This window comes from Anopheles gambiae, chromosome X (genome assembly GCF_943734735.2).
Source record: "Anopheles gambiae chromosome X, idAnoGambNW_F1_1, whole genome shotgun sequence".
Taxonomy (NCBI): Eukaryota; Metazoa; Arthropoda; class Insecta; order Diptera; family Culicidae; genus Anopheles; species Anopheles gambiae.
The window spans coordinates 2,252,035-2,275,141 of NC_064600.1; the positions used below are offsets into that span (position 1 = coordinate 2,252,035).

General features: G+C 48.3%; 2 protein-coding genes across 31 annotated transcripts in view; one reads left to right on the forward strand and one right to left on the reverse strand.

Moving 5' to 3' along the window:
- The window catches only part of LOC1272120 (ubiquitin-conjugating enzyme E2-17 kDa), a 23,342-nt gene extending 12,510 nt beyond the window's left edge, over window positions 1–10,832 (reverse strand). For 6 of the 22 annotated variants that reach the window (XR_009766532.1, XR_009766534.1, XR_009766536.1 and 3 more), the window contains exons 1-2: window positions 10,511–10,811; window positions 3,570–4,395 (exon numbers count right to left, since the gene is read on the reverse strand). Coding sequence is in view for 16 of the 22 variants with exons in the window: in XM_310998.6 (XP_310998.2) it covers window positions 3,570–3,593 (24 nt within the window). In the remaining 6 variants the exon portion in view is untranslated. Of the gene's footprint in view, window positions 1–3,569; window positions 4,396–6,736; window positions 7,201–8,272; window positions 8,476–9,992 lie in introns of those variants that run through there. The other 16 variants (XM_310998.6, XM_061661553.1, XM_061661505.1 and 13 more) reach the window with 16 other exon arrangements.
- Window positions 10,833–12,191: 1,359 nt separating this feature from the next.
- The window catches only part of LOC1272117 (serine-rich adhesin for platelets), an 83,507-nt gene continuing 72,591 nt past the window's right edge, over window positions 12,192–23,107 (forward strand). For 2 of the 9 annotated variants that reach the window (XM_061660470.1, XM_061660484.1), the window contains exon 1: window positions 12,192–14,186. In XM_061660470.1, coding sequence (XP_061516454.1) covers window positions 13,782–14,186 — 405 coding nt within the window. In that variant the 5' untranslated portion in view covers window positions 12,192–13,781. Of the gene's footprint in view, window positions 14,187–22,674; window positions 22,972–23,107 lie in introns of those variants that run through there. The other 7 variants (XM_061660477.1, XM_061660482.1, XM_061660486.1 and 4 more) reach the window with 7 other exon arrangements.

Genomic DNA, 23,107 nt, shown 5'->3' on the forward strand with positions numbered 1-23,107 from the left:
GCAATCGTCCATTTGCGTTGCCATGCTGCATTACTTGCTAAATAGGATGCGCGATGATCTCATATGCCTGCAATGACGATGATGCGTGGCTACACACAAAAAGGACACGTAACAAGAGTTTCGTCGCTACGTTTCCCGGCCTGCGAAGGCATTTTCTGCCACCAACGCTCTATTGTCCTCCTCTCCTAATTGGCAACACACAATCAAATAATTGGTTTGTTACTTATACATGTATACAGGAGGTATTAATTACATATCTTGTTTTATTTTTTGAAATTTTGTTTTGTTTAATGGAAATGGGACACGAGGCACAGTGGAGCTCCTGCCAACGTACCTTCTTTTCTAGTGAAATGCGATACGCAAATTCGTTAAATTAGATTAGTTAAATTACATTGCCGATGCCGATACCAATTTGCTAGACATAAATACTCGCAGGGGGGGGGCGAATTCGGTCCATTGCTTAGTGCATAAACACGTACAACAGTGCGGAGCACATGAGACGAGCAATTTCGAAATCATAACCAGAACTTGTGTTTAGTTAATTTTGTTTAATTGCCAGAAAAAAAACCAGCAATGAATAGTCGGACCGATAGTCATTTGCAACGGCAAAGTAAATTCGTTTGGCATCAGTCATCGAACAATTTCTTCCTTATTGTGTTATACACTTGCGGTGCAATTCACAATGATTGCAGTGCATTTCCACACAGTGCTCGGGCAACTTGTCTTTGTCGGCCTTAGATGACGAATTCGTTTCCCTTTTGCGAGAACACCATAGTACATTTTACAGCGATGCTGAGCCTAATCCCATCTGATTCGTTACGATGAGCTCCATCGGTAATTTTATGGACGTTGTGGGGGGGGGGGGGGGGAGGGACACCTTTGTGCCGCAAAGATTGCCCACCCAACTCGGCTGTCGGTCCTATTGGGATTAATGTCTTACCACGACGTTACCCCCCCAGCGAGTACCATAAAATCGCTAACCAACTGCAACACCCTTTCGCTCTGCACAACTATAAAACTCGAGGAAAGGGGGGGGGGGGGGGGTGTGCCAAGAGGTCAAGAGGAGTGGTAATAAAAAAAGAAACATGGATGGTACCGGCCACTCACCAACTCGATGGGTATATAATCCATTCAATTCACTGTGCAATGCTCTAGCGCTCTATTCACCACTATTTATGATTTTACTTCAATCGTTAAAATTCAATTTCTTGCTGATTTCGCACTGACCCGAGAAGTGTGAGGAATGGTTCGGCTAAGGTTCATCACACGAGAGAAGTTACGTTAAAATATTATAATATCTCGCTTAAACTTAACTAACTCTAGAGCTACAGATATGACAATGACTAAAATCCTCATTAGGTCGCTGAACACCAGGACGTACTTTAATCCTGGTTCAAATTCTGATTCAAAATCTATGATTCTGAATGAATCTTTGCAATGATACAATTAATCTGAATCTCAGTAGGAAAGATTCGTGAATCTCAAAGATTCGGGGATCTCAAATAGTAACGAACCTCGATAGATTCACGAATCTAAAGGGATTCATAAATCTCCATCGATTCTTATTATTCTCCTCATTACTGTAACAAGCTACATGAGTCATGCGTGCATATACAGGTTTTCGAAACTTCTTAGCAAGTAGGACGCAGCCGGATAATTTGTTTGACGGGGAGACACGACTGTCCATGCGAGGCAGAGAGATTCATCAATCCTTGGAGAGCCGCGGATCTTAAGAGATACATGAACCCTTGGAGATACATGAATCTTAAGAGATTCATGAGAATGAATCGCAACGAAAGGATTGATGAAACCCAGCACTTATTCTGGTTGCTGCATAGCAACATTTTCGGCATCTCAAATTGACGTCTATTTTCCAAGGAGGCGTCATTTCTCTTCTCACCGCCGAAAAGATGCAGCGATTGGGAAGGTGACAACATTCACGATTTAGCACAAGAATTGAAGGAACCATGCACACACAAGATAAGCCTGCGTGTCTATGGCGCTCCTCCGTACTCCTAAAAGTATGTCTGCCGTGACCTGCGCGAATATGCCACTATCTTCACACGCTCAATCCTCTTCATTTTCTCTCTCATGATAATCCACCCAGTGGGTTCTCCTACGGGAGGTCGTGTCGCGCTCTGTGGCTTCACTTTTTCATGCCAAAATGGAGGCATCCCCACGCTACAATCATCCACCGCGGCATTTGTCATTGTTGGGGTGGTTTATGGGCTATTCACTGCCCTAAGACACGTCCTCTCCTGTGGCCCCACCTCCGTTTCTCCCAAATTGGCAGCACCATCTTGTGCTTGCAGACATTTACACAGCCCTTCTTTAACCAGTCGTTTCAAGTGCCACAGACAAAAGAAAAGGCAAAGCCAAAACTCAACAACAACATGACGACCGTCCGTCTCGACTCTCTTTGCATTTTTATTGTGCCCCCCCCCTCGCCCCGAAAGGGCCATTCATTCAAACAATTTGCGAGCGAACCGTGACGACAAGCTATACGCACATGTCACACAACAAACACACGAACAAAAATGCAGCTGTGTAGATAAAAACTTCATTAGTAAGCAAATTTGAAGAAATTTACAGAAATGTTTTCCTCCAAGGGGGAAAAACGATATCACAAACATTTGGGCTAATGGAAGCAGGCAAAAGCATTTAACATCTTAGCCTCAGAAGTTTGCTGGACACACATGACCATCGCCTAGTCGCCATCACACCGTGCAAATGCTTTAGTTGCACATTTTGCGTGTTATTATTGTGACATTCTGAAGGAAGGGCAGGGCAGGGGAAAAGCAAAAAAAAAACAAAAACAAAAACAAAACCAACGTAAACTCAACACGCCGCCTCCCAAGACGAAATGCAGACCACGCGCAAAAGAGTTGCCATTTTTACGAGCGTTTGGCGCAGGAAAATGAAAATTCAAACATCCGGCGGCACAGCACAGGGATGAAAACGTGTACACAGACAGCCACAATCCGCGCTTTGCTTTGCCTCCCCTCAGCGTTAATTTACATTTACTGGTCACAGGCAAGTCACCATCACTAGCATCGTTAGGATGGTGGATGTGTGTCTCTTCCTTTAAACTTCTCAATCCACGCCCCATCGTCAAATGAAACCTTCCAATCATCGAACCATCATACCATCCATGAGGGTGATAGAAGAGATAATGGACAGTCAGTGGTGGGGCGCCAAAGCATTAATGACAATCTAATCTCTTCATACAAGAGTGACGTAACAGTAACATGTGTGTTTGATCAGTACCATTCTTGGTCAACTTTTCGATCCCAATTCCATAACTAAGGCACTAGAGTAAGTTGAGCATTTCACACATTCAACCAATTCGGCGTTTGATAATCTTTGTTCTATATCCCGGACGAAACTAACGACTTTCGCCCACAGTAGAGGCAGCAGCGCCAATCCCTAAAAATCTAACTGTACTAAATTAAAAACAAAATGAATCATTCAAACACACAGACAGCACAACAGCAGAGACATAATATTATCGAGCAAGTCCTTATCGAACGCCCAACAACAACAAAATGCCAAAACGGACCACCACGTACCTTATTAATTCTTTTTAATGCCATCCTCGATCTTTCTTATCGGCTCTGCTGGGGAGGGTGGGGGGGATGATACGTGCACGTCTTCCACCGGAGGGCACGCTCGTTCTCTCTCTCTCTCTCGCTCACTCGCTCTTTCTCCGCACACTCCGCACCGTCTGCACCAACCAAGCGCAAAGGGTTGGTCGATCGTTGCGCAAAAACGACGATATTGAGCGAGAACCGGCTGTTGTGTACTGGGTGTTGTTTGATTGACGATCAGCCGCAGGGGTCGCGAGGACTATGTTAGGTGTGTTTGATTGGTGATCACCCCACACAAGCACGCAAGTGCACTCTCTCTCCCTCTATGCTCTTCCTTCGACTGATCGATAAGAATTAGTTGATCTTGCAAACCGCGGCGCCTTCGATACGTCCTTCGAGCAGCGGAGGCCCACACCGCGCACACGACACGCAACACGGGGGTAGCGCACTCGCACACACACACAACGCACACGCGCCTACTTCGTTCGCACCGGAAACGCTGGTGGCTGCTGCTTCCGCGTGCTTCCGGACGGGACGGTGGTGGTGATGATGATGGTGGATGTGTTTTTGCACAGAGATTGAGACGAATGCTGAATTACGGAAACAGATATTGTCCACACACCACACAAGCGCGCGCACACACACACACCGTAGTGCGGAGGGGGTATTGTAGGCAAATCTAATGGTTGGTACTTAGTGTCTCTCGTGCTCCTTCTCTCTCTCTCTCGCTGTGGGTTTTCACACCACAAACACAGACACACACACGCACCCGGAGGGGTAGGAGGTACACACTTCAGTTAAAAGGTCACTAAACGAATGGCACACGGTGATGTGGCGCGAATGGGGAGGGGGTTGGGGTGGCCGATGATACGCGTGAGATGTTGCGCATTTTTTTTTCATGTTGTATGTGTGTGCGTGTATGTGTGTGTGTGTGTGTGTGCATATGCAGCAGATTGAAGCGCAAACCGAGGACGACCAGCGTAGTAAGTGTTGCAGTGCATCATCACGGCGAAGTTGGCAGCAGTTGTTGTTCGTCGTTTATGTACACACATCCGCGTACGTAATTGGGAAACCGGAAAATAGAGAGAAAATTGAGAAATAAAGAAACGTCATTAGAAAATTGATTTGAATGTTTGAACGCTTCGAACATCAATTTAATGCTACATTCAATATTATAATTTATAATATTATAACAGCAATAAAAGTGCAGGATCGCAAGCGGAACCCTACGAAACAAGTCGTTGACTAAAACATAACCTCCAAAAAAAAAAAGGATAGGAAATGGAAGGGATGACTACTTTGTTCTGTTGGAGAGGTGAGTGAAGTTTTACACAACCGTTCAGTAATGTATTTCTGGGATAGAGATTGACGAAATGGACAGGAGGAGGGGTCAATTTTCCACGCCTTCGAAAAGGAAGAAGAACGGCCAAACCAACAAAAAACAGCAATGACGAATGTCAAATTTGGGGCAAACGATCTCTCTCTCTTTCTCTTTCTGAGATATATGTGTGTATGTGTCTCCCGGCCACCGGTTCTGTGGCGTGTACATGTGTGTGTGTGTCCGTAATTAGTGAATTTTCCATTGAAGAGTTTGGGACACTTGGCAGCCACAAAAACGACACAACCCGGGGGGCGGGAGGTGCTGTTTGTGGAGTCGACAGAGAATCGAGGAAGCCACTTGAGGCTTTCTCCATGTTCCAATGTACGGCGCACATGTGTGTGTGTGTGTGTGTGTGTCTGTGCCATGAACAATAGAAGTTAGTGCAACAGTGAAAATGGAATTTCCTTCAAACAAGAGAAAAGCAACGAAAATCGTCGACACATCACACCCCTTCCACCCCACCAAGGCTCTTGGCAAGTTCGCTCTTTCTCATTATAGAGCTCTATCTCGCTCTCGCATCTCCCGGAGTGCTTCGCTAGTTCACCGTAGCAGTGCTGCTGCTACTGCTGCTCCATCAAAAAGGCAGACACACACACATACACAATATCGTGGAAAAAAAAGCAGCCTACTGTACTCTACTAAAGGAAACAAGAACTTCAACTATGTCGATGGTTTCTCTAGAACGCCGTTTGGTGCCCGTGGCAGCAGCAGCAGCACACGCCGCCGCCGCTCGGCTGCAGCGAAAATCGCCATTGCCTAACCTCACTTATATGCACTTTTTACTTGAATTATTTGGGCTTGCACAAGAAACACCCAGAGCAAGTGCCTAACACAACCTGATATTGGTGACTTCCAACACCATCGCCCCTCTTCTTCCTCTTGTCCAACCGTGTTTAGTCTTCTATATTTCCTGCTTTAGAGAGAGCGAGCGAGTGTTTCCTACATTTCCTAAGTGTCATTGTGGAATGCACACACACACACACACACAGAGAATTGCACTTTTTCACGATTAATGTTGCACACACATACACACAGTGACCGCGACGCAAAGTGTTAGAAAATACTGGAAAAAAAAACTCCGGGAAAGGGTATGGAAAGGGGGGAGGGCGGAGGGTTGAATTTTCTGAGCTGAGCTTTTTACTTCTATTTAGTACGCACAGCTCACACACACACACGCATACACACACGGTGAATTTTTGAGGTTCCCTTTGCCGGACAAGAGCTAAACACAGTTGTGCGAATTCGGTGTAGTCGCCCGAAGAAGAAAAAAGATTCCCCTGCTCGCTCCCCACCCCCATGCATGAAAAGAAAGAAACCGAAGGGTGCGGATCTTCACACCAAGAAGTACAGCAGCACACACCACACAGAAAGAGCCAGCGCCAGCCAGCCCTCAAGGGGTTTGTCGAACGAATTTGATGGCTGCTGGTTTTTGACACCCGTGCTCCCACCCCCCCCCCCTCCCTCCACCTCTTTTTCCCCACGGGCACAACACACAGCAGCAAGCCCCTGCAGGGAGAGTAGGTTATGTTTCCCAAAAACCCCCAATTGGGAAGGTAAGAATTTGTGCAATTGTTGCGGAGGCAAGCGGAAAACCTTCCGACAGAATCGATGAGGTCGCTCCCTCTTCCGGGGGGCGACGAAAAAATCGGGCCACACAACACACTCACACACAAGGCGGAGGAAAATGTACTTCTTCGTCGATGGATATAAAAAAAAATAGTTCTGCTGTACCCTTGGACACACCAACAAGAAAAAAAACCACACTCACACGGGAAATTAAAACAGAAAAACGCGTACAGCTTCTAAGCCCTCAAAAACCGAAACCAGACAGTCTACACCTAATATAGCCTTTTGCCTGCGAAAAAAGCCTCTTGCAAGAAATTAAAGTTTTAATACCGTGCGCAACCACACACCACACACTGCTGCCACTCTGGTGAACGACTCGCAAGAGATTATCAAGATGGCTGCGCGCACTCGATGGCGACGATGACTGGGCTTGAAAGAGGCAGCGGAGACACGCACACACACACGCACCGGTAGCGTATACACACGGCAGGGCGGCCTCGCACACGCACACCAGCGCAGCTACGGGCACGGTCGCAAACCCGCAAAGAGCGACAGCGCTAGTGTGTGCGCGAGCGAAGGAAACGGCACGTCGGCATTGCCCAAGAGAGCGCGAGAGAGATGCAGAAAACGAGTGAGCGATATCCGTTCCTGTGCCGAGAAGTTGCCGGACTGGGCCTCGCGTTTCCACGCAAACAATGAGACCCCAAATTTTGAGTGATTCAGGCCGAGGGGTATGAGGAAGCTTGAGGAAGCACGGAGAAGCGCGCTGCGATGAGAGTTCGCATTCTGTTTTACACGCGCGCTTCACTAACACCAATACAAATACCGTGCTTTGACGAGCCGTCTGTGAATGTGTGTGTGTCTTCTTTCAGCGAGCTCAACTTGGAGCTGCTCGTCACATCGTGTTGTCTCGCTTACACTACAGCATCGAACCATCGCTCCGTATGCCCCCCCCTCCTACGCGTGCAAAACCACCAGTACAGCGCGACGCTTTGCCGGAGATGGTTGTGCGTGTTTTGTTTAAAGTCCCGCGCGCAGTGTTTGTGCATTGATGCGCATTTCGTTATAAGTCTCGTGCGCCGGTGTGTTTTGGTGAAGTGTGCAGTGAATAAACAGTGTGCACAGACGCACATGCAGTGCGTGGATCCACAGGTAAGAATTTGCTGAACAGAGTCAACGCAGATTGTCGACAAGTTTCCCGCAGCCTGGCTCGACCCGGTATGACGTCATTGGATTCTAAATGTGTACTTTAGTGTATACTTTATGTTTCAATAAAGTGTTTAATGTAATAAAAAATGACAGTGTTTGTGTTTAGTTTTAGAATAAGTGCATGAAAGAAAACGAAAAACGAAAGAAACAACTATCTTTACATGTGTTGGTAGCATGGCTCGAAAGAACACAAACACATTGAGAACTGCAGAGCGCACCGTGCGTTACGGGTGGGGAGGGGGAGGGCTCGCGCGAGGGTGTAACTCATTGGTCGAAGAGACACTGTATTTCGACAGCGTCACTCAAATAACTCAAAAAATACACTCATTTTGCCGGACGGGTTCACCAATACCAATGGGCCGGGGACAAAGTCAAAAAGGCGAGCAGCTGCTCGAAAATTGCACAGCGATTTTCTTTTCCCAATTTTCAACCTCTCACACACACACACGCACGTAAGCAAACGTACCACAATGCTGCTACCCACCCGTAATGGAGGAAATGGAAAATATGTAAAACAGAAGCAATACACTCACACACACACACACATACAGCCCTCTTAGCAAATAGAAATGCAAGGGGCGAATATGGTGAGTCTTACCCAAAACGTCAACTGAATGCACGAATACACAATTTGCGGAACGTACAACACGACACACGATCGCTGTGTATCTGCCTGGCCTGCTGCTACAGAGCGTATACGAGACGGATGTGTGTTAGTGTGTGCGTATGCACGTATGATGGCGGCGATGGCCGAGAAAACCGAAATTGCGGCGTCGCGTTTACACTGCCGGGTTCGGTACGCATCATACCCTGTGTCGCTGCGTGTGGCTGTGAATGGGCAATGGGGTCTCTTCTCGACCAAAGTATGATTTTCTGCACCTTATTTCTTTGGCAAGGGTAATTTGACATTTCACAGAAACCACAGAGGGGATTTTGTTTCCCAAAAAATCAAAAAATCAAAATTTAACGGTTTTCTTAAAAATAATTTACGAAACGTGGAACAAGAGAGCCGGTTTGTGGTCTGCCTAATTTTAGAGACCAACGTTTTCCAACCAGCCACGATACTCGTAACGGTTCTGCAATGTATGAGCATGTGTGTGTGTGTGTGTGTAGGCCAATAAACCCTTTCCTCCGAAAGGGACTTATTACATTCAAGGGAGAAAGTGTGACGCGCCGCCGCCTGACGGATAATTCACGGAAGCGAGACAGGCATGTAGAAAGCCCCCGTCACACCATCATTCACCATCATCGTCATCTGCCCACTTCTGCCGCTAATTCGATCACGAGGAATAATGCGACGGTGAACCTGCACACTCTCCGTCTCTATCACACATTGAACAAAGCCAGTCAAGTATGGTTGCACACACAGGGGAGAGAAGGAGCCGAAAAGAACAATCGATCTGCTGCTGCCGTGTGCGGACGTTGGGAGATAATTTTTTCGGCAGAATTATTATTACCACACAAAGGATGCATGTGTATGTGTGTGTGTGTGTCTTGTGTAAATCGAACGGACCTTCGTAATAATGCTTCGGACACAATGAAAAAAAGAAGGAATCTATCTCGCTCCCTCCTCAACACTGCCGCAAATGACTCTCCGGCGAAGTCAAGGTAAACACGTTTCACCTACAGTTTCTTTGTCGAAACACACACACACACCCGATGCGACGCGTCTGACAGCGCCACGAGAGTGTTGAGGGGGAAGGGGGGAGGGAAAAATTTCGGGAATCTTTTCCTTTCGCAACGCGCAACACGGCTTTTTACGGCTGGAGAAGGTCTGCTGACCAAAAAGAGGAATAGTTCCCGTCTGTCCACTACCAATTCGCTCTTTCACGCACCCTAGCCGGTAAGGAGAGAGAAGGAAAATTGTCACATCGCGCGACGTCGTCTCGTCGAAGGTTGGACACGGCTTTGCACGATCGTGCTCGTACACAGAGTGTTATGAGACACGCAGAGCAGCTAGACAATGGGGGAGCGAGAGGGAAAACATGGGAAAGCACTACTACTTGCAACCAGCTGGTACGATTTGATGGACGAACTGGTACAACCAACGATGATGATGATGATGTTCCCGCAAGGGGGCGCGCGCGCACGACCCGAGCTTGCTTTCGAAATTGCGGAACCACGGAACAACGGAGCTGGTACACACACACTCTCTCTCTCTCTCACACACACACACACACCAAGACGCACACTGACGCGCATGTACGCACACAGAGAAGCGCGCGCGCGCAATCGCCGCACATACTTACATGGCCGTGCACGGCGAACGCAAAGAGCTGCTCGGGAAGAGCAGAACAGCAAAGCGAGCAAAAATGGGTGGGAAAAAGGGAGTGAGAGAGCGAGAAGAATGGACTGCTCCACACCCCGGCCAACCGAGCAATGTACGGTGAAAATTTTACCAACGGATCATCCACTTCACACACATACACACACACACACACACACACCTCACGTTTAGCCTACCAACCCTACCCAAGGACCATATTACGCTGCGACCGGATATTCGCTCACCCTGTGGGACAGTTTGCCTACGGATTCGCTGGCCCTAATTACCTTGCACACACCGCCTACAGCAACACTACCAGGGGAGCAGGAAAGGGCAACAGGGGAGGTGCGAGTAAAGATTTTACACGTACAAGAGTCGATATTGGCAATAGAAAAGCGAACAAGATGGACGACGGCAATAATGGAATGTACAGAGGCCGACAGTACCGTGGGGTAAAGAATAAAAGCTTGAAGTTTGGCTTAAATTAGTGTGTCGCAATACCTTTCAACAAACGTACAGCTGCCCTTCCGTTATGAGATCATCACAACCTCTCGACTGTTCGGCACGTTTCTTGAACTGTCTTGACTGTCGCACGGCAAAGGCTCACCACATATCCCGTTGGCATTTTCACCGCTCCCGTACGCCACCCGTGCGGGCTAGCGCTGTAAACGCACCCACTGCTCGACTGTCAAACGGGGTTGAGGGCCGGCTGTCTGGGATGAGTTGTGTGGCGAGCCGTCGGTGCCAAAATTTCCTACCAGCCAGCACCGAAGCAGACACACGTACCTGCAGATGTCAACCGGGTTCAAGTCGTACCAGCCGCTTTTCGGCTAGCTGCCGCACACGCACACAGGCAACGAAAACTGGTCGAAGTTGTGCTCGACTGGGGATGCGGTGAATGCGTTTTTTCAGGCTGCAGGAGCGAGCGGTTAACTTTCCGTTCGAGCAGTTTTTGAACGCTTGGTTGTGGCGGCCGATTGGTCGTTATTCCACAACGGTAATGGAATAAAATAATCCTATCTGTTTTTCTGGCGCATTTCACAAACGAATCAAACAACGCAGACGAGTCCAACTGCTGAGTGGCAGTCTCCGAGAAACGATATTCATGCAGTTCGATAAATAAAACTGCGTTTCTCGAATTTCCGCGTGAAATGAATCAGGCGGTATTCAGCAAAAAGGAAGTTAACATTCGACGAATTTTGCTTGAGGACGTACGTTTTAGCTGCTAAACTAATTATTTGATATGATTTTGACTCTAGATTATAGTTTTTAATTTGTTTGATTATTTTTTAATTCAACCAAAAGATATTTTTTTAAACTTGACAATTGATGTGTCAAATCAGTACAGGTTGCTAACAAAAAAAACTGTCAATTTTATAATACCACAACTTTCATAAGAATTAATGAAAAACTTTTGATAAATTTGTGTTAGGCCAAAAATACACAGACCGGAATTTCGCGGCCGTGGAATTCCGCTTGCTGTCAAACCCAACTGTCAAAGTGTCAACGGCAACTTTCCCGAACTGTCATATCCATACATTTTTCATCAAGCAGAATTTCGCGGCCGCGAAATTCCGGTCCGTGTATTTTCAGCCTAAGGAAGTCGTTAGAAGTCATGTTAATAATCGTGCAATGTAAAAATCAGCTCAGTAATAGCGTTTATTAGAGCTAATTTTATAAGGTCGAAAATACACGGACCAGAATATCGCGGTTGTGGAATTCCACCTGCTGTCATACTCATGTACAAACTGTCAACGGCAACCGATCCGAACTGTCCTATGCATATATTTTTCAGCAGGTGGATTTCCGCAGCCGTGAAATTCCGGACCATGTATTTTCGGCCTTAAGATTTCGCTCGCCAACCTCGTTCCTGTACAGACCTTGCTTTATGGCAAATAAAATCGTCTGTGGTGTCCGAAGAAATCACACGTTCGACGTTAACTGTCAAATCGCGTACAAAATTTTGACAGCTCGTTCGATAAAATCGCATCTGATGGAACACGGACACGGTTTATCTCGGAGGCAAGCTGTATTAAAAAAAAAAACAAAAAAAAAAAACTGTTCCAATTCGAATTCAACCGGCAAAGTAAACGGTATTCCTTCGCGCATTCAAAAAAGTGTGACAGCACGTGACGCTGCTGACAGGTTGCGCGTTATCCGGAGCGAACAGCTCATCCGTGGCAGCTGAATGACAGCAATAACAAGAGCAAAAAAATAACCCCTCTCGATCCCGAATAATCGCGAAAGCTCGGGCTGCGAACGGTGCCAACCCCGAGAGAGCGACCCCAGACTTTACGGGGGGTGCCATTGACGAGCAAAAGCTTGAATTTTCCTCCAGAAACGGCTACCGACGAAGGGCCAGCAGCTGCAGCGGGACAAGGGAAGGAAAAAGGCCCGCCGCGTGCGCCCATTCTCAGCACCAGCGACAGTAGCGTCCCGGACCGGGGGGCTGAAGTGTAAGGAAGTGGCCCGGAGTGAACTGATCGGAAGATCGTAGGAAGGAAGGGCAAACAGACAGGCAGACGCACATACACGTACACGCACACACGTACACGCTGGGAGAGTGGTAAGGAAAAATTGGGCGAAAAGCCGACCGGGCCCAAGTGATCTGTACACAGGAGGGTCTTTGTGTGGGGGAGGGAGGGGGGGGGGGTTGCCACCCTTCCGTCGCCACATAGTCATCACGGGGATCGGGAGTAACAACACCAGACGTTGTGTTTTTCTTTCTGAACGCGTAGCAGTGGCAAACCATTCACTTCACGTGTGTGTGTGTGTGTGGGTAAGTGTGACTGTGGTTGGGTGTGTGTGCGGCAACAATGAACTAGTGGAATCGGGCAAAAGAAGCGAGAGAGAGAGAAGCAAAAAGTGCCGCAACGTCAAAACCACCTGCTTTTCCCCAAAACCCCCTAACCCTATCCACCCAACCCTCGCCCTCGCGGTTTGGGTGGCCGCTGGACTGGGTCGTCGGCTGCCAACGCAGTGCTGTGTCTGTGTGCGTGGAGCTGAATGGAGCTCCCAAACGACAAACCGAGTCAAGGATTTTCCAGCGTTCAGCGTTTTCCGCCACGAGCAAACCATCCCAAAAACCAGCTGTCTCTACGATTCGGAGGCGTTCCTGCAGCCTTTTTTCGTCTTTGGTGTGAGGCCAAACGATCACCGTGAGGGACGGAAAAAGAAACGGCGAAGCCTAGACGCAGCATTGGCTGATGTGGAAAAGCGGAAATTTGCCACCAACGTGATAAAAAACGAAACGGCCTAAAAAAGAAAAAGCCCAACATCATCTATTTCACAGTAACGCACACATACTCGCCAAAGAAGAAACACAACAAAAAAGAGCACACATCAGAAAGAAAAACAGTTTCAGCAGTGTGTGTGTGTGAGGGGGCTGAAAAGGCCCCAAAGATAATTGGACATGGCCAACAGTGCGAACCACTGGACCGTGTAGTGCACAGCAGTTTGTGATTGTGTGATAGTGTGTGTTGTGTGTGTTGGTAGTGGTTGTTTTTGTTAGTGCAACAGCAGCATAGGCAGCGAGCGGTACGCGGGGAACAATCAAGGTGACAAAAATTCGCAATCAAACACTCGCAGCCCCTGGGCGGCGAGTTAACCAAACTCGGTCCCACTCCAATCATCCAGCGGGGCTGGCAGGCGTGCGCAGGGCGGTGCTACCTTAACGATGCGGTCCGCCGGAGTCCGACGTCTCGCTAGTTGCCGGGTGAACCGTCCGCAACATGCCCGTACCGGCCACTAGGGGCCCCGCGTCGGTACCACCATGTCCGATAACGAGCACGAAGGGGCGGCCGCGCCCCTGGAGCCAGCGCTCGACTCCGTCCCCTACGCGACGGTTCCGCTCGTACCGCCGGTCGATTCTTCCATCGCGACTATCGTGCTGTCGGGCCGCCTGGAAGGCACTCTGGACGCGACAGCGGTGGTCGGGACGCCGCCGCCGACGACGGTGGCGGCCGAGTCGCTGGGAGCGTTTGTGCAGCCCCTGCCCGCCTCGACGCCGCACCGGTTGCAGCTGTTCCGCTATCCGAACGCGTTCGCACGGCCGCCGCACCAGCAGCCCCACCACCAGCATCATCATCCTCAGCACCATCACCACCACCTGCCCGCCACAATCAACAAGCACGAGCCGAAACGGGCCTGCACATCGCTGCCGCTTTACCTCAGCAAGGTAGGTGACGTCGCGCTTGCGGACGCAATCGCTAATCTCTCGATTTTCCACTTGCAGCAAGAATTTGTCGGGGGTTTTTTTTTTATTGGCGAACGCGAACAGCCCGCTGCAGCACGAAACATGATGGCGAACGTTTTTTTGGACTGATTTGTCGAAGCCACGTTGAACGGACGAGACGAGCGAGCGGAGTTCCCTGCTCACGTAGGGCCATTGCGAGCAGGCCTGGTCCGCTTGGGTCAACATTTTTAAGAGTGCTTACTGTGACACGTGACGCATGCATTGCAACGCAACAAAATGCGTACTAATTTTAGCGATTCGTCATGCGAACAGAACAGTCATTTAAAGAGCGTCAAATGGATCCACGCTGGCTCTCTCTCTGCACACACGTTGTCTAAATTTGACAACGATAATGGCTGATTTGCGATGGCGAGCATGAGTAGAGTCGAGCAGCTAAGCGTCAAACGGCTGGGTCTCCATCCCCACCCGCATGCCGCGAGACGCTTCCTGTTCACAGCATATGGCGCAGCATCAACTGAAAGGCTTGTGCTGGTTTGTTCCGGTGCAATCTACGGTCTTGAAGAAATGGAAAAAAGGAAGAAGAACCTCTACGGCACATGACGTGGCCACAAACTATCGGACAAGTCGATGTAAAGCTACTAATATCTGTATCGATGTATATTGTTCACCCAAATGGTGGTTATTATTTTGTACAATATTGTGAAACGCGACCCATCAAAGGCGATAGTTCCATAATTACAGTCGGTGTCATGCAATTTCGCCTCCTACTCATCTATTTTTGTCTCTAATGCATAGATTTTTGACTGTAAGTAAATCGCCTTGCTTACAAAGTTTAACAAAATTGAACTAAACATGAATTCCGGTCGAATGTAAAGCAGCAGCATTGGCAGCAACGAAATGTGTCTCATCTGTTGGCGAGAATATCTCTTCAATGAGGAAAGCGGGCATACTTACTGGCTGAAACAAAAACGAGTTGCAATCTGATCCTTGCTCTGATCCGGCTAGTGATGTGCTCTTTGTAGCGCGCCCACGACTCCGATCCGACTCTGGCTATTCTTAGTCCGACTCCGGCTCAGATAAATTGTCCTTTGCTTCGTGCGCGAACTTTGTATACAGGCCATTGCTTCGAAGGTTGACTCCGGACTCTGGAACTCTGCGGACAACTCCGGATGATTCCAATTTTGCCTATCACTAGATCCGGCCGTACCGGATAGATCAAGATCTCGAAAGTGCTCGCCTCTGCTAGAACTAGAGTGGAATGGCGCCAGAACCCCTGGCCTTCGCCGGGGAAGTGCGCCAGGCAAACCGCAACCTTCGATAGCGGTTTTGGAGAGTGCAACGCAGTGTATTTTCCTAGTTCAGCACCGGTTAAGGCTTACACCTCGCCATCCCGGAAGGCCGGCAGAGTTAGAAGCACTCTGGTGGCACTGGCTTATGAAACCGATTGATTGACCTTGTTTCGCTTCGTTTTAGCGTCTCGGGCGGCTCGGCAGCAACAGCCACTACACTGGGTGTTTTCTACTCCGGAATGCATCGACCTAGCGACAATGCAAACACACACACACACACACACCAACACGCGAAATCGAAAGCACACTGAAGCACAACTTGAGTTGCCACTTGAATGGTTTCAAAAATCTCTAATCCTCCTTCTACCTTCCGGTCCTTCTGCTGGGGCATTCGGGAAGGCATGGGAGGGTCGGGAATTTGAATGTCGGTCGGTCCGTTGAGGGGGAGGTCAAAGCTTATCTAGTGCATCGTGTGCTCTTTGGGAGTGTTGCAAAGAGAGGGAGGATTGTCATCAAGATTCAAGACGGTTTAGTGCTGTCTTTGCCTTATCCTTGCCTTGCCTTCGCGCACCGTTACACCATCTGTGTGTGTGTGTGTGTCGGTGTGCTTCTGCTTTTCTGTGTTTGTCCAAACCTACCGCTCATTAGACTGCCAGCATTAGCGCGGCGCTGGCTTGGTTGGTTTGTAATAATGCACATCACCGTGGATACGATGGTGCAACGTGCCTGTTATTGCGCCCGTCGTTCGTTTTGTTCGTTTGCGCTTGTGCGTTGTGGGATGCAACCTCATGCCTCATCAATCTATCTATCTAGCCCTCCCCCCCCCCGCCCCCGCTCTTCGCGCGGGTTGTATTGCGTCTTGGTGGGCCGATTGCGCCGTGCCGTACTCGTACCCGCAGCCAGCCTGTGCTGCCGGTTCAGTAGCTGCCGTCCAAATCGATCGCCGGCAGAGCCCCACCGACTTTCCATGCGGCTCGCGCAACGATTGGGCTATTTTAATTGGATTTCGATGCAGCGTAGAGCTGGGCGAAAACGGGGGACGGTAGCTGGTGTGAAATTCAGTGTCGCCTCCCCTTTCGGTGGGGAAAGCAAGGGAGTGGGAGAGGGGAGTCAGGGCAATGCTGGTGGAGATGTGGTCAGCTGATGCTTTTTGTTGTTGTTGTATGTGCCGATTATCTTCCCTCCAGTCTTTCCTCTTTCTCTCTCCCTCTTTTATACCTCACATAATGATACTGATCTCGGATTTACTACAGACCGTAAGGATTACCTAGACACTTACACACACTCATACTAGGTTTGGGCGGTGTGGGGGAACCCCAAACCGAAGAAGTTGGGAGTGCGCGTTTGGGAGTTATATACATTGCAAAACGTTTCCCGAATAGTTCCCGCGTCGCCGGCGATTGACTGAGGAAATGAATTCAAATTGAAGGACGAACTCCATTTCATGGTTTCAATTAAGCATGACAACAAATAATATTACTATTATGTTTATTACTCCTAATTGTTGATAGCTTAGTATACATATGTACACTAGTGATGGGTAAAGTTGGGAAAATCCCAGAGTCTACTCCGATTGGACTCCGATAATTTCTGGAGTCGTCCGAAGTCGGCCGGAGTCAAAGTCGTCCAAAGTCGGCCGGAGTCGTTTGGAGATGGAATCGTCCGGAGTCGTTCGGAGCTGAAGTCGTCTGAAGTTGGCTCGAGTTGAAGTCGGCCGGAGTCATTTCAACTCGCTCAGAGTTGTTCGGAGTCATCTGGAGTCGTCCGGCGTTGTTTGGAGTCGTACGCAGTCATTCGGAGTTGTAGTTGTCCGAAGTCGTCCGGAGTCGTTCGGAGTTGGAGTCGTCCGAAGTCGGCCGGAGTCGGAGTCGTCCGAAGTCGTCCGGAGTCGTTCGGAGTTGGAGTCGTTCGAAGTCGTTCTGAACCTTCCGAAGTCGTCCAGAGTTGTTCGGAGTCGTCTGGAGTCGTCCGGAGTCGTTCGGAGTTGCAGTCGTCCGAAGTCTGCCGGAGTCGGAGTCGTTCGAAGTCGACCACAGTAGTTCGGAGTTGGAGTCGTCCAAAGTTGGGCCGAGTTGGAGTCGTCCGAAGCCGTTCGGAGTTGTCCGGAGTCGTCCAGAGTTCTTTGGAGTCGTCTGGAGTTGTCCGAAGTCGGCCGGAGTCGTCCAGAATCGTTTGGAGTCGTCAGAAGTCGTCCGGCGTCGTTCGGAGTCGTATGCAGTCGTTCGGAGTTTGAGTCATCCGAAGTCGTTCAGAGCCGTCCGGAGTTGTTCGGAGTCGTCCGGAGTCCTCCGGAGTCGTTTGGAGTTCTTCGCAGTCGTTCGGAGTTGTAGTCGTCCGGAGTCGTCTGGAGTTGTCCGAAGTCGGCCGGAGCCGTCCAGAATCGTTTGGAGTCGTCTGGAGTCATCCGGAGTCGTCCGAAGTCGGCCGGAGTTGTTCGGAGTTGGAGTCGTCCGAAGTCGTCCGGAGCCGTCCGGAGTCGTCCAGAGTTGTCCGTAGTCGTCCGGAGTCCTCCGGAGTCGTTTGGAGTCCTTTGCAGTCGTTCGGAGTCGTAGTCGTCCGGAGTCGTCTGGAATCGTCCAGGCGTTTTTTTTTTCTTCCACGGTTGCGTTCACATGTGACGACCAACTCGGTTCATGTGCGCTTACTTTCGAAGAATCGGTTCGCCCATGCATTGTGTACTTACCTTATTAGTTTTACCTACTACCTGTATTGTGTACCCCGCTTCCCATTCCATGTAATACATAATTTGTTTGCAAAAAGTGGGCCATAATTCGCGCAAATGCAACTCAAATTATGATTTCTGACACCTGCCATAGTGATGTCGTCAGATTGCGACCTGTTTGAAATTTCGCGATAAAATGAGTTGGGAAGTAATACGTCGAACAGCAGCGCAAAGCTGAACGATTGCAACAGTGTGCCGGGAGGGCAATTTTGGTTGTTGTTGTTGATGTTGCTGTTCAAATCCATTTGATGCTCCGCGTGGTGCTTAGATTTGTGTTTGTTAATGCAAACCGAGTTCAATGCGGGCGCTGTTGCTAATGCTAATCGCTTTAAACACTGGCCGCGCATACACGCAACAAAGTACCATTGTTTCCCTCCTCTTTCTCTCTCTGTCTCTCTCTCTCTCTCTCTCTCTCTCTCTCTCTCTCTCTCTCGCTCGACTACCAGTACGGCTAAGGATTAACTGTGGTGCCGTGTCATTAATGCGTAGGGTTATTAGGGTTTACGTTTCATTGGCCCCCCTCCCCTACCCATCGTGATTGACTCGGCGAATTTTCCACGCAGTTTTCCGATACCTCTAATGGTTTCTTTTCTGCACATTATTCCACATCCATCACGCGCCACTCCGCCGGCTGTACCATAGGATCGTCATTACACAATCGGACCAGGGCGGGCGCTCAGGGTCCGAGAAAAAGGCAGAGGTCTTCGATTCGCCCTCCAATACCTCCTCTCGTTGGATGAAGAAACGGATCGGAGCGCGCTGGTTGGTTGTGATGAAGGATGAAGGGGGAGGTGGGAACACAGGTGGCCAATGCTTTTAATGCGTTACAATGCGTTCGGTACATGGATGGGTTGGATGGACGGCGGGTGCAATTTCGATGGACGCCCGTGTTTGTGTGTGTGTGTGTGTGTGCTGCTTGATTTCTATTGCATCGTTTTCGCGTGTTTGTACCGCAGATAATTGCGGTTTGGGCGCTTGCGGGCCTGGGAGGGAGCATTTTGATACTGTTTTTTTTTTGGGAGAAGGAAAAGGGGAGGGAAGGTAAAGATACATTTGCACGGCGTATCGGTGCAAGCAAATCATATCACACACCAGCGCCCACCTTGTCGAGGCCTCGGCCGGTCGAGGATTGTGGTCGGTTGTTTCGGTTGCAATTTGGTCCTTCGAGCCGGATTTCTCTTTCGTTGGCAGAGGTGGTTATGGGTGCAGTGATATGCGATGGCGAAATTTGATGCTCTTCAAACACTCGGGAAGGAAATGGCATTACACCTGATGTCAAATGTGCAAATGTAGCTTTTTAGTAGCTTTTCTAACATCAAAACAAAACCTAATCTCTGTACAGTTGTTGATGGATTGAATAGTGAAGAAGTAGTACCGATCTATTTCGCTTGTAGACGATACTAAGCATCATTTGTAGCCATTAGTTGATTAGGCTCGGTTGCAGAGTTACGAAAAGTATTTTACACAAAGTAGCAGTATATAATAATTCCATAGTGTGGGTAAACCTATGTGGGTCCTAGAACTGACGCTTAACCCATTTTGTTCCTGGAACCGATCATGAACCTATAGCGATTTTGGAATTGATACTGAACCTATATTGCTCGTGGAACTGGTACTGATACTAAACCCATACCGATCCTGGAACAGATCCTGAACTCATACCAGTCCTGGAACTGATATTGAACTCCTATCGATCCTGGAACTAATCCTGATTCCATATTGTTCTTCGAACTGATTTTGAACCTATACCGATCCTGGAACAGATACTGAACCCCTTCCAATACTGGAAGAAATCATGAACCTATCCCGTTTCTGGAACAAATACTGAATCCATTCTAGGCCTGGAATTGATCCTGAAGGTTCAGTCTCGTCCTGGAACTGTTATTCCATCTTTACCGGTTCTGGATTTCATTTTAAACCCACACTGTTCTTGAGACTGATACCGAACCCAAATCGTTACTAGAAATGCTTCCAAACCCTTGCCTGTTCTAGAACTGCTTCATGTATTCTGGTCGAAACATTGTTTCAATCTTGAGCTGTTTTAGTCATTAAACAGATCGCAACCCCAGTTCAGGAACGGATACAGTACATACTCCGATCCAGCAACAGCAACTACTGACAGAGAGCGTGCCCTGTGCGCTCTTCCGGTATCGCGACCGGAGCGGCGGTAACGACGTTGAGCTCCAAAACCCCATCGAACGACGAACCACAGCTGTGTGTCGTTTTGGGGCCTTCGGGAGTTTCACCGTTTTGTGCGCGAGAAAAAAGATTAAAGGGAGAAAGTATTGGAAAGAAAGAAATGTTGCCAAATCGGGGGAAGGGGAGGTAGCTTTCAGTAACGGGAGTAGGTAATTAGTTGATAACCGTGGGGCGGGTGACCTGGCTTATTCGGCTTTAGATTATTATGTTGATGATTAGAAGAGGCGAGGGTTGAAGAATCATCCGCACGGGGGATTTTTTTGAAGAAGAGAGAGAGAGAGAGAGAGAAAGAGTGCAAAGGAGAATGGCCGTAACATATGTACGGCATATGATAATGGTCTGGAGGGCATGATAGTTGGGATGGAGGCTCTTTGCCACGTTCCATTATAATTGATTTCTCCTGCTTTAGTTGTTTAGGCGAATCTGGGTTGTTTCTCAATCAATGTGTGGGTAAGAGATGGACATGTTGATAAGCATCACGTCTCTTACGATTTGAATGGTTTCAAAATAAAAATTAACACACCGTCTCCAACCGTCTGGATGGTACTACCCCCGCTCTGTTGTGCAGGGTTGGGCGGGAATTTCTTCAAACTCATGCGATCATGTTTTCATGCTGTAATTTTCTATGTACCCGCTCGGCAGACAGATCAACAAATAAACAAACGATCGCAATTGTTCACGTTCAGACACGCAGCTGATGACTCAGCCGCTGCAATGTGTTCCGGTATTGCACTCTGCTGCACTCCGCAAGCAGAAAGCAACAACCTCCTAACGGGCCATTTCTTAGTTCCAGTGAACCCACGCACTCGCGAGGTACCGAGTGGAGCTCACGTTCCGATGCTGTTGGCTGTTTTGTGGGCTCTCAGCGAGGTTTTGGCCCTACCTGGCACGCTCGCCGATCTTTTCGCTCTGCCCGCGCTCTCAGGTACTCTGGTGAGCCGCTAGGGAACGGGCAATCGTAGGGATGGTCAGGTACTTTGGCTGCAATATACGATTGTGTAAAGTGCGGTTTAAATTCAATATTATACAAAAACTGATACTCACAAGAAGAGTGAAGATACAGGGTTTTCCGAGTCAATTACCAATATCTACAACATTTTTCATTGCTTGCGAGATGTTTTTCAACAGCTGTCAAATGTTGTATTACAATTTTGTTTCAGTTTTTCCACATGATTTCCAGCACGTCTCAAGCTGAGTTGACAGTTCTTTGTGATGTGTTGAAAATGTGTAAGAAATGAAGTTTCTTTATGATGCAACTACACCAGTTTGGTAACTGTTGACAAACATCTTTAAGGAAGTTCACATTTGAAATTGACTTGGACGACTCTGTATTATGTATGAAAATATACATTAGCCTTTTTGAAGTTATGTCTATGGAGTGACAGAAACAACTTCTCTCTGCTTCTTTTGTGTACTAATCTCTTGTTGCGCTGTGTTGGATGTTGGTGTTTAAACCAATATTATACAATTTGATTGAAATATACTAAATGGTTTTGAGGTGAAACATTAACGAAATCCAATAGGGAAGCACGCAACTGTTAATAGAGAATGGGTATGTACAATTTAGTCCACTGACACAGGCTTCAGTTTGTTGGGTTAAACAATCATAATTGTTGGGTCCATAACCACAATTTTAGATTTATTTATTTATTTTTTTGACAACTATATGCGTGACGATTATGTCGTAGACTATTTTGTATCTAAGCGGAATATCTCTCTATCTTTTGTTACATGTATTATGAGCCTATAAATGAAGGCATTTTTTAGTTAATTTGACGTTTTTATGACTTGAGCCGTTTAATTCGCGTAATTCATGAATTTAATTGATTCAAGGGAATAAACGCCCATGTCATATTATTTGCGCCCCAACTTGTTGTTGCTAGTTTCTAGAATTTTGGTTTCATTTGGTGTCAAATCTAGCCATGTTGTTAGTACTATCTGGTCACGATTGTACTATTGGAGCGGCTAAGTGTGCTTCGGTTAGTTCAGTTTCACGTTCGCAACTAAAACATAAAGCAAAAAAAGAACGTTTGTAGATTCCAAAGAAGATGTTTCGGTTTTCGCTTTCGTTGCCGTTCAATACTGATGGCCTTTTAATTTCCCTATTTTTATTAAAACAGAAAAGAAGGCAGTGACGAAAACATCTCACAGGGATCCATCCCTAGTTTTCTTTGCCGCATGAGTGCACCTGCTCTCACTAGCGGAGCGGAGAGAGAGAGCCGATGCCACTCACGGCTGCGTTCGGCTAGGCGCTGTGCGAGCCGTCGGCCGGAACCCGCGCGCTCAGAAGCTCGCCAACCGTCCGTTGAGTAATACGCGCGTCTCTGCGTCTTAGGTACGTGCGCGCGCGCGTGCCCCGTCTGTGTGTGCGTCCGGTGTTTTGCTGTTGTTGTTGTTGTTGTGGTTGGTGTCGTTGTCACTGTTTCAATTATATTGTTTCACTAGATCCCTTTCACTACTGCAATCGGCCCGACCCCGAAATAGCTGAGCGCGCGTATCCCCTGCCTGTCGAGTGGCGAATCATCCGCGCAAAAATATTCGCGCGTCACCATATTGTGTATGTGTGTTGTGTGTGCGTGTGTGTCTGTGCATTTACGTGTTTCGCACCCCTCGGTGTGTATGCGTGTCTGTTCCATTTTGCACCCTCCTCCCTCCCCCCAAAACGGATGAGGTGTAGTAGCGAGCGAGTAGTG